The 12,216-nt window shown below is 32.7% G+C and overlaps 2 protein-coding genes across 5 annotated transcripts in view; one reads left to right on the top strand and one right to left on the bottom strand.

Annotated features, from left to right (window-relative positions):
* The first annotated feature begins 46 nt into the window (after window positions 1-46).
* LOC145330609 (uncharacterized) lies at window positions 47-8,056 on the top strand. Its single transcript, XM_080175256.1, has 9 exons — window positions 47-112; window positions 471-666; window positions 963-1,084; window positions 1,778-1,939; window positions 2,587-2,653; window positions 2,939-3,024; window positions 6,360-6,467; window positions 7,043-7,110; window positions 7,195-8,056. The coding sequence occupies exons 1-9, from the start codon at window positions 107-109 to the stop codon at window positions 7,271-7,273; spliced, it is 894 nt and encodes a 297-aa protein (XP_080031382.1). The 5' UTR covers window positions 47-106; the 3' UTR covers window positions 7,274-8,056.
* Window positions 8,057-8,856: 800 nt separating this feature from the next.
* alpha-Spec (alpha spectrin) overlaps window positions 8,857-12,216 on the bottom strand; it is a 28,508-nt gene continuing 25,148 nt past the window's right edge. The window contains exons 49-52 of one of the 4 annotated variants that reach the window (XR_013883424.1): window positions 11,661-11,778; window positions 9,778-9,895; window positions 9,432-9,670; window positions 8,857-9,009 (exon numbers count right to left, since the gene is read on the bottom strand). Coding sequence is in view for 1 of the 4 variants with exons in the window: in XM_080175116.1 (XP_080031242.1) it covers window positions 9,852-9,895; window positions 11,661-11,778 (162 nt within the window). In the remaining 3 variants the exon portion in view is untranslated. Of the gene's footprint in view, window positions 9,896-11,660; window positions 11,779-12,216 lie in introns of all 4 variants that reach the window. The other 3 variants (XR_013883423.1, XR_013883422.1, XM_080175116.1) reach the window with 3 other exon arrangements.

A 12,216-nucleotide genomic window follows, 5' to 3' on the forward strand; every position in this document is an offset into this window, starting at 1 on the left:
ATTATTAACAAAGCCCTAGGAAAGGTAAGGTTAAAATAATGTGACAATTGTCAGTGAGAAGTATGTACAAAAACATTTAGCTGCCTTTGTGTTTCTTCTAGCTTTTATGCAGGTATTGTTTTTAAACATATGAAGTTTACAATCATTGTTATTTGAAAGAGTTAGGATGTATATGTGTCTGTGTTTTGCAAACCGCAGGTCAAATTGGGGTTCACCCTAACAGTAGTGCCTACTCCTGGTAACTGGAAGGTTTAGATCTATGTTAGTGGATGATAGCACTATCCCCCCCCCACACGATTCCACTCCAAAAATTTTTAAAAAAATTTAACAAAAAATATTATCTTTTCCCTCAAATTTTTAAAATCAAAATCTAAAGTGTTTATTGAACCTAACCCCTCTTTGGCCGGTTGTTCCTACAGGCCTTAAGGACGCTCTGTTAATAATTTTATCCTGTATTTGAAATATTTAAGTTGTACCTACTGCTGGTGCGTATCGTGCCCAACACACCCATCCCCTTGTACATCAACATGTTCACCACTGTGTTGCGCACCTACACATTCATCCTCCTCTCATACTTTGCATTCCTTCTCTCCTTTGCATTTGCCTTCAGTCTGGTCTACTCCAATGATGATGATAAACCACCTCCACCTGTTAGAATCAGAGTTGGTAAGTGATTATTCCAGTATGGCTTCGAAACCGATAAATATATGCTGGATTAGAGTTAGTTCGAGTACATATATCATCGTATTACAAATATTTTTTCATGAATATTAAAAAAGATTAATCTAACCTAACCTACAATAAATAAAATTGGTCAATTCTAGCATAATATCAATATAACGGTGCAATATATAGAAACATGACAATATGATTACGTTGATAAAATAACAACTAATATTTTAGAGTTTTTCTAGAAGATGCTGATAATTTGAATTATGATAATATTGAAGTTATTGTTTTAGTTACCGATGCAACAACTGGAACTACTACTGCTACCTCTCAAGCTGATAATGCTGATAATTCTGAGAGCGAAGATGATGGCGAACTTGATCAATTTGGAAATATCTGGCTCTCCTTAGTCAAGGTGGGATAAAGATTAGATTAAATCACTAGAGGGAGAAAGGGTTAAATAACTGTATCTTCCCATCGCACTCTCCTTGTGCCGAGTCTCAATTGGGTCATTTAAAATCAACCAATGGTGGGGTGTGTATTAACACAGCCAAATAGCAGAAAACAATTTTGTAGCAAACGAAAAAGGCCATTGAAAAAGTAAGGAAGGTAGTTTTCTGTATATAATACATCTATTCTATAGATCTGTTAGATAAAGTGCAAATTATTGCTCAGGAATAAGGTATAGCAAACCAGGGGAAAAAAATTAAAGTAATAAAAATAATAATAAAGTTTAATGAAATTTATGCTTGTTAGACTTTGACAAAGCATTTGACTCTTGTAATGCTTTTTGTTCATTCGTTAAGCTACAAAAGTATTTATTTTAAACTTTATCATATACAACATAAATAGTTTTCTTACTATAATACTTTTCAAAATACTAGTGGATGCCCCCAGCATCCAGAGACACTGTACTGAAAGACATACCAAGACTTGAACCCGAAAATAAAAAATTAAAACCATCACAGGACTTATGAGAAGCTTACATAAAATAGAATACACAATCTATTCAACAGAAATGAGTTCTTAAGCTTTAGACAAAAAAAAACCTTACTACTATATATAATAGGACATGTCTATCTGTAAGTTAATCTGTCTGTCTATTAAGACCATAGTGATGTTTGCTGGAGAGATGGACTACACGGACATACCTATCAAGCACTGGATGGGATATGTGTTATTCTTGTTGTTTGTGTATCTGATGGTGATTGTCCTCATGAATCTACTCAATGGTTTGGCTGTTAGCGATATTAATAAGATACAGAGAGAGGTAAGTTCATACGTAGATCATTTATAGGGCTCGGCAGCCGCGCGTCAGCCGCGTGTAAGACTCATTGAAATCATCATATTATAACTTTGAAATTTAGCTGGGTGTCTAAACCTGTTCCCACACATTCAATTTATCATTTTGGAAATTATTTTTTTTTCACACAAGCGGGTATAAAATTGAACTTATGTGCGGCTGAGGCGCGGCTGCCGAGCAATAATTAATAAATAAGAGTATCCATTTGAAAGAGAAAGAATCCTATTCCCTAAAGTAGTAAGTTAGTGTTTTGTGTAAATGTAAAGGTCAAATAGTAACTTGAAAATGGCTTGACAGTTTTTCCCCCAATTTTCATAGAAGCTTTGTATTATGATCTATATTGTGTGACCTTATGCGATTGTGTTAAAAAGTCCGGGAAGTTTGTTTGTTGTAAAGAATACAATTATTTATTATTGGGGTATAGTCCCTTTCGTGACATCGCACCTTAAGGGGCGATTCTTCGTATTTTTCACAGTAGGTTTTCTCCTATTTCTAGCGGGGGGCTCTACTCCTGCGGGGCCAATTACCTAACCCTGTAGGGCAATCACCTAACCCAATATAACCTAACCTAACCTAAAACAACCTATAGAAAGCCATTTTAAAAATTGTTTTAGGTAGATACATACTATCATATATCAATTGTGGAAACATTGGCTTACAGCAAGTTTGTCCCGTTGCTAGGTAATTTATATTTTCAGAAGCGCAGCTTATCTGTAATAATAGTCTGTTTGTCGTTAATCCAAAATTGAAAATATGTAAATGTTTGTTACTCTATTTGACTTACTGTAAATTTTACATCAAAAAACTATTAGGATGAATAAGGTTAAAAATAGAAATGATAAAGTAGCTCAATGTCAATAAACATTTAACAGAAAAAATCTTAGGACTTGTGATTTTTAATTATTAAGTAAGTTTAAATCTCTCTCCCAAAACAAAATGTTTTTCTTATTTTTACATATTTTAAAGGTGAAAAAATCGAGATTCGCCCAAACACGAAACCAGAGGCACAGAGACTTTTGGGCATTGAAATTCCTGGACAAAAACGATATCAGGTAGTTTCTAAAATCAATAACTAGGATATTGTCAGTTTGTCAGTAAAATAGCTTTGAACAATAATTTAGGAAAGTTATTTCTCGATGCTGCGCAAAACGGTACAAAAAAATTGACGTCATATGATAAAATAACCAATGAGAGGCGAGTATATATTTTACCATTGGTCAATTACAATGTATACTGGCCTCTCATTGGACAAATTTATAGTATGACGTCATTTTTTTTGTACCATTTTGCGCAGCATCTTATTTCTCGCATCATATTATAAACAGCTTTCCGCGGATATAATTGTACATTTTATATTCGTAGAAAACTGGATATAATACAATGCTAGACATAGTTTTTTTTCGTTTTGATGAGAACCGGTTCTAATCCACCGGATATTAATCGGTTTCTAATGAAAACTTTCGACTTTATATGATGACTACTATGACAATTATGCTCTCTGTATTATAAGATTTAAAATTGGGAGGGAGGGGGGCATTGGTACACAAATTCTGATAAATAATTTCTATTACAATGGGTTAAACACTTTGGACACTTTTATTAAATCGTGATTGATTGGTTTAAATTAAACAATTTTAACTAATAATTTCATTCTACAAAAGTGGTAATTTTGTTTACAATCTGGTGTAAGATCCAAGTAATAATAAATCTATTCTGGAAACTGATGTCTTTCTTTTATGTAATTTTCGAGAAAAAGGAACAAAAGAAATATCAGGGGAAAAAGATACAATAAAATCTGTATCTTTAAAAGGGGGAGGTGGGTTGTGCTAAAATTCCGTAAAATTGTGAGTTTTAAAGCCTAAAAAACAGTAGTATAGATCGAACGATATTATTGACTAAATTTAAATATATAAAAAATTTTGTCTTTGGTTCTATTCAATAAGGAATACACATATTTAGTGAATATTATCGTTCTACTACAGACAAAAAACCTTACTACTTTATATAATAGGATAGGATAAGAAAAAAATAGCTCTAAACCTTCTTAGGACCAGTGCAATAATAAGCTAACTGTATACACTTGAGTCCAGCAGTCAGTTATCGAAATATTATTGGATAATTTGACATCCAGCTACTTTGAAATAATGTGGTATAAAAATAGTTTTAAAAGCTATTGATCCATCTCAACCTATGTGGTATGAAAACCTAACTATCCAAACTAATGCAGGAATAGGGTATATCCAACAAGCGAAATAAATTAAAAATAATATTTGGGGGCAGATAAAGAGTTCGTCAATTCTATTAAGTGTTGCCCCCCCCCACCTAACGACAGCTGAAAATCACGTATAGGTTGCGTGATTTAAAAAAAATTTTTTGTTAGTATGAGCTGAAATTAATATATAATAATCTACGGGCGATTTCTCTTTGAAGGTTGGTTGTACCCTCTCCCAAAATATAATAGTTATAAACCTTCTCGGGACCTATGAGGAGCTACCCTGTTAAGGAGAACCCGATCGGTTCAGCAGTTAGCGAAATTCTTCGGTACAGACGAACAAACATTCTTTTACTTTATTATAAGGACTAGTTGCTTCGCCTCTAGCCTCTAGGGAAGGGTGTGAGATGTCAGAATAAAATCCTAAAAACACCTCAAGAAATTTATAAATCTTTTCAAAAAAGCACAGCCTATTTCCGAGATCTTTAGCTTGAGACAAAAAACCTTACCACTTTATATTATAGGATTTTAGTAAAAAAATTCAAATATATTGTATTATTATTATTTATTTATTTACTTATTTTATGATAAATTCACTGAGTGAAAAAGTCTTTAATACTTTTTAGTTATTTTTTATTCGGGTTCTAATACTGGTTTTAAATCAAATTGTTAAGGAACAGGTCTGCCAGAATCATCAGAACTGGATGTATCCATGGATCTTATGCTCCTTGGCCGCTCAGGTGAAGCTTGGAATCCTGCAGATGATGAACTTCTGGTGGCGGGTGAGGATGCAGGGGAAACTATCACCTCTTCTAATTGGATCCTATCGTCGGAACTGGATGTATCCATGGATCTGATGCTCCTTGGCCGCCCAGGTGACGCGCGGAATCCTGCAGATTGTGAACTTCTGGTGGCGGGGGAGGATGCAGGGGAAACTATCACCTCTTCCAATTGGATGATATCGTCTTTTAATCCCCCCTTTCTTGTAAATACCCAGACTGCAATGATGTACAGGGTTGCATAGAGAGAGGAGGCAAAGCAAACTGCTGAAATACCGTAAGTGTTTTCCGAGATATGTGTATTGCACAGTAGTTCACACTGTCCATATCCCTATACGTTATATTTCTATGAGTAAGAGCAGCGTAGATAAAGAAAGCAAAGAACATTATTACCTGGGACAGAAGCATCGCATAGTGAGAATTAATCATAAGCCAGACAACAGTGTTTTCTTTTCTTGATAGCGTTCCATCAGCCCAGGCATCCTCTACCATAATCTTACAAGCCAGGCCAATGATGACAATAAACAAATTTATACATCCAGCAACCAGAGCGAACTCCAAGAAACCAACATTGCACTCTCCCGGATCTTGGGTTACATACAGCATAAAGAACAAGGCGGCAGATACCAGCGGCAGGATGGGTCCTAACAGCTGCCCCGCGTTCAGATGCGGGCTGTCACATGGCGGGTTCTTGGTCAAATCCAAATTGTAAATATTTATTCCAAGTCATGTTTTCGGCTGATTCACTTCTTTGTAGTCTAAAAAATAAAATATAATTAATACACAAAATTAAATTTTGATAAAATAATAACAAATTTAAATGCTTACGTATACAATGTAAAAATTATATAATTAATACCAGTTTTGTTAGACCATAGGATCTAACAAAATGGGTTGAACTTTGATTGTTTTTTATTTTAATATCCGCAGAAAGCTATCTATAATACGATGCAATAAATAACTATTATAAATTAAGTAAAAAAATTAGAAAGCTATCTATAATATGATGCGATAAATAACTATTATAAACTAAGTAAAAAATTAGAAAGCTATCTATAATACGATGCGATAAATAACTATTATAAATTAAGTAAAAAAAATAGAAAGCTATCTATAATATACGATGCGATAAATAACTATTATAAATTAAGTAAAAAAAATTAGAAAGCTATCTTTAATACGATGCGAAAAATAACTATTCTAAATTAAGTAAAAAAATTAGAAAGCTATCTATAATACGATGCGATAGATAACTATTCTAAATTAAGTAAAATTGGCGATGTATATCAATTCATTGTTTTATCCCTTAAGATCCCTTGACTATTACTGGTTTCTAGTACTGCTGTATTCATTTTGAGCTGCGCTCTTTTATACTCCTTGTTATTTGTTACTGTAGGTTTTAGCTGATGGAAAAAAGAAATTTTTCCTCAATGAAGAAACAGTGAAGGCTGCTAAAGATTTAATTGTCGATAGACAAGCACAGTCAAGAGATAATGGACAAAAGGTAGAAGTATTTCAATAATGTTCATCTGTCTGTCTGTCCATCTATATTGTTGACAGACATGCTTAGTCTAGAGATAATGTACAGAAGTAATTTAATACTGTCTGTATATCTATCTACTCATCTGTCTGTCTGTCCATCTATCTATATTGTTAACAGATACTTAGTCTAGAGATAATGGACAAAATGTAAAAGTATGTCAATAATGTTCATCTACATATCTATCTATCCATCTGTCTGCCTGTCTATCTACCTATATTGTTTACAGACATTCTTACTCTTAGAAATAAAAGTATGTCAATACTGTTCATCTATCTATCTAACCATCTGTCTGTCTGTCTATCTATTGTTAGACAGACATACTCAGTCTAGAGATAATGGACAATTTAGCTGAATGTCTAAATCTGTTCCTAAGCAGACAATCCATCTTTTCGGAATTTCTTTTTTTGCACACAAGTGGGTTTAAACTTGAGTCTTATGCGAAGCTTAGGCGCGCTTTGTTATCTATCTATCTGTCTTTTTATACATATATCTATCTATATTTATCTATCTGTCTATTTATACATATATCTATAAAGGTTACAATGGAAGAATTGGGAGAAAATATTATAATGATGAAGAAAGAACAACAATTTATTAAATCAAGGTACATTTATATCATTCTGTAAATTATATGTCAACGATTGCCACTTTTATTAAATGAAAAAAATGTTTTTTTTCCTTTTTTCAGATTGGGAACTATAGAAGAGACAGTTTCCTTAATTTTGGATGTTATGCAAAATAGAAACCCTCCAGTACAAAGAGTGTAAAATCAATATCAGAAGCGTTTAGATGGGGGGGGGGGAGGATGTATTCACCCTCCTTGCAAAATTAGGGGGGATGAATACGCCCCCAATGTGTCCAACACCCTACACCTACAGAAAAAAATTGCGCACTTCGCATGTCAATATACCAATTCAAGCAAGTCTGTTTAACTTTTGAGTGAATAGGTGGACGCCTAGGGGGGGATTGTATCCAACCACATGATAATAAAAATACACCCCCCCCTCAATTTGGTTTAAAAGTGGTGTCAAAAATGTCCCTCCTTACAAAACCCACTACACGCCCCTAATTAAAATATAATAAATCTATAATACAAAGTAGAGCGATGTCTGTCTGTTTGTAGCGAAGGATCTCGCTAACCGCTAAACCGATCGGGTTCTCCTTTACAGGGTAGCTTCTCATAGTTCCCGGGAAGGTTTATAACTATTTTCTTGGGGGGTGGGACACCCCTAACCCCCCCCCCAAAATGAAAAATACCACCCCCCAAAAAAAAAAAATTTTTTTCCTTTTTTATTTTAAATCTAAAATACGAAAAATTGGTTTGATCGAACCTCTTGGGGCAAATCCCCTAGAGGCTAGGGGCGAAGCCGCTAGTATGATATAAGTCGCTTACACTTATTTTTAAGTTACACATTATGGTAACAATAATAATTTTTTTGTTTAATTGATAACAAATAACCTGTACCAGGATAATAAGAAACTTTTACAATAAATATTTTTTTATAAAAAGATCCAGGGCAAGTTTTATAAACTTTGGTATTTTGATATAACATTGAAAGCCCCAACATATTCTGTAATATTAATGGATATAAAATACGTTGGTATTGTGATAGGTGAATGTTTGTAATCTAGGTTGCTAATATAGTCCCTAGACATTGGTTAATGCGTTCCTCCATTGTGAGGGGATGGGGGTTAATTCAAAAGGGGTATTATTATATAAGCCAGCCGATGAAACACTTTATCAGGGTATGCGAGAATCTCTTACAATATCCATAAATACTATATCCGTTGTACTTGTGATTCTATGACTTGACTTTCTTAACAGTGCCTTAGCAATTTGTTTTGTTGTTTTAATAAAGTTTTTAATACATTTCTGTGTTCAATTTTATTCGCTGTTAAGATGTTGAATTATATAAAAGCAGATCTGAAACGAGTGGCCTATTATAATACACATCCGCTTGTTGTCGGATAAGTAATTGGTTCGAATCTCGACACGTCATGTCATATCAAAAGAAGTAAAAAATGCTTCCTAGGATGATTATATTATTTTTTTAATATGTACTCATGCTTAAAAAATCCACTTAAACATTCTGGCTGAATAGTAAAAAAATTTAGATTTGCTACCCTCTATATAAATTGTACCTAACTTAAAGTAAGTTTCCTACAAAGTTTAAAAAAAACAGTAGGGCGATTCTTACATGCTTTAATCACGTCAACTGCTAATTGACTGAAAATTCTTAATTTCTCTCTAGATCCATGTCACTTGCCTGACATAGCAGCAGTAGGTATATATTTTTAATTAGATAATTTACGCGTCGCTTTGATCCTTAAATCTTTAAATTAAATAAAACTTTTTTTTATATATTGCTATTATTTATTTTCAATCAGAATTGCAACAGTCATACAAATACAATTACACAATTTCTTAAAATTTTATTTTATAATATTTTTTTGTAGTTCTTTTATAGGGGTTAGTATAAATCATAAATTTTGACAAATCAAGCTTAAATAATACAATACTGAGGTTAAAAATAGCTAAAATTAACAATGAAGTATGCGTTTCACGGTTAAATTTTTGCATATTTTGAACAACACTACGTATTATTTGACTATTTTAATATCTCCAGATACTTCTAAGAAAAATCTTTAAAACTATAATTTTTGTAAAATATTCTTAAAGATTAAAATTAGAAATTTAAATACATTTACACTACTATCATCCAAAAATCTTTGCTTTAAAAAATTACAAATAATCTTAATCATATAATAATTGCAATTTTTTAAAGCGAAATTTTGTTAAAGCTAAAAATTTCAACAATTCGTAACTCTTACACTTTCGTTTACGAATTATGAAACTTCTATTTTAATATTTCATTTTGACTTAACAAAAACCGTCAATTGAAAAATTAAAACAATGTAGACTACCGTTGAAAATTAACTGCTTTTTAAATTAAATAATTTAAATCTGATAAAATATTCGACGTCTTTTTCAGAATTCTTATTCTTATATTAAATTTATATTATTAAATAAGCAGAACTTTAAAAAGGTCAGACAAATATTAAACCAGAATTAAAATGAAGAATAACCAAGTGCGAATATTCGTGGTAGTGTAGAAGCTAGCATAATGTAGGAAGAATGTCATTAGAAGATCACCACATATTCACTTCATTAATATGTAAAACTTAAATAGATTGTACAATTAAAACAATAAAAAATTCGACCTAAATTGGTGAAAATTTGAAGGAATCGTGCAATCTATCTATATCATACACAAAAATAAAATGGCGTTGTGATAAATCCTAAGTTGACTACGATAAATAAATGTGTTGTGACGGATTTCAGAATTATGAGAACAGTGTCCGGGTGAATTCCATGTAGTCCAAGGCGCCTGAAATAAAAGATAATTGTTAGCTTGTAAGTTTGTAGCGAAGCTGCGCATGAAATGCATAGTCTGTCCATCCATGTTGGCTTGTTGTAAGGGATCTAATATGGCCGATAAATTGATGTACATCCCCAAAGATGATGCACAAAATTACCCCTTCTTTAGATTACAATTAGTGGTTGAAACGTTTGGAAACTCAACTAAATAAACCAAACAATCAAAAATGAATAGAAGTCTCCAAGGTTGTAAAGCCAACGAATAAGAAAACGTTAAAAGACATTGAGAACTAGTGTATTAAACAGCCCAATGTCCACTCCCTCACTTGCTTGATGTAGTCCAAAATAACTTTTGTTATTTTGTCTAGGTATACTTATAATTTTACCAGCGAGGAAAAGACTTTGAGCTGTAAATTATAACAGTAAACAAAGAATTATAAACATGTTTTCTTGTTTGTTAGCTTAAAAACTCATTTGAATCATATCCAAACCTTTCAAACCCCCAATTTTAATCTACAGAAGAGGTAAAATTGTTTTACTAAAGATTTACATCAATTGATGACACATTGTCTTATCCCTTAAGATCCCCAAAATTTATTCAGTATTAAACAAAATACCTAGGTAGGTAGTTATTGTAGATAAATTATTGGTTGAACCTTGTATTATTTGAAAACTATAATTTTCAGATAATCAAAACTTTGAAGTAGTTAAGTAAGGTTTAGTTATGTAATGTTATAATATGTTACAAGGTGAGATTCTACTCTACAATTTATTTTCTCCTATACTTATTACTTTAAGCAAATAAAATCTCTTTTTTTGGGGGGGGGGAGGGGGGGCTTAGCATTTTTTACTAGAGGCTTCGCTCCCACATTTTTTCCAGGGACATATCACCACTCAAAATAGCCTAAATTCAGCCCTGCAACTTTAAGTTCCCTGTTATCAGTCAGACCGTTTGCACATTTGAAAAATACTTTGAAGTTAATCACAAATTTTATTCTTTAAAGTTTTTAATGTTTAGCTAAGGTGCTATGATTTTTTTCTTCCTTGTTTGATAATAAAATCCTTGAAAAGTAGAAATGAAAAGTGTGTACACACAAAATCTTTCTATCTCTTTATCTTGTTGGTAAACATAACATACATCCTTATATAAAAGTAACAGGATGTCTGTCTGACTATCTGTACCGAAAGATCGTGATAACTGCTGAACCGATATGGTTCTCCTCTAAAATGTAGCTTCTCATAGGTCGTAGGAAGGTTTATAACTGTTTTAGTGGAGGGCAACACAACATTTCGAGGAGAAATCGCCCCTAATGTGTCCCAAGAGGCCTTTAGCAGCGTAGCTGCTAGTATTTTATATACTAAAACTTATTTGTAAGGAAAAATATGAGAGTTTCAAAGAATACCTCTCGCAGTAGTGAATCCATGTATTATAATATCCTTGTTTAAAATAATTAAAAGGTCTATGTCAAACAACAACAAAGGACAAAAATAAATGAGAAAACCAATAATTTCAAAGTTAACTAAATATATGTTGCTTAAGTCAAGGTTTCATAAAATCTAAATTTTTAGGAAATTGAAAGCAAACTTTTTTAGTTTTAAATGCTTTTAGGTTAATGTTAATGATTGCCCCACAGGGTTAGGAAATTGGACCCGCAGGGTTAGAGCCCCCCCCCCCAGAAATAGGAAAAAAGTTACTGTGAAAATACGACGAAACCCGCTTATTTATTTTTGTCCATGGTCCAAAAAAACAAGATAAATAAGATAACACAGCTTACCTGTGATTGGTTGCCCGGTCTTGGGATCCTCGTAGGGCTTCATCCTGGCGATACAATAGTCCGCCATCTCCTTGGACAGGTTGCTGTACAGCTCCTCCTTGGTCACGTAATCTCGTTCCTAGGATAGACAGGTCATTAGGTGTCACTCCAAACATTTTTTTCATAAAAATCGCTACTAAACATTTAGAAAAAGTCAAAGTAAATTTTGAAAGGAAAAACGGCGTATTCCCATAAAATGCACTGTTGATCACTCAACCCGCCCTCCTTATTTTTTTTAATTATTATAAAAAAAATGGGGGGAGGATCAGGAGTTTATTAGCACTCAAGGGAAAGCACCCAAAAAGACATTGAAATATTTTATTATTATAACACCCAGATTAAATTCTAAATTAAAACCGCAAAAAAAACAATAAAATTATGCTTCTTAATTAAAATTTAACTATTTAGGTAAAACTTTCAATTTACAACTTCTAGTTAGGTATACCTATTATATATAAAATTTGAAACCCGAGTTTGGGTTTTGGAATTGGATTATGAGTTAACAACCCTGAGTATT

Source organism: Acartia tonsa, chromosome 10 (assembly GCF_053477335.1).
Source record: "Acartia tonsa isolate MP-2025a chromosome 10, ASM5347733v1, whole genome shotgun sequence".
Taxonomy (NCBI): domain Eukaryota; kingdom Metazoa; phylum Arthropoda; class Copepoda; order Calanoida; family Acartiidae; genus Acartia; species Acartia tonsa.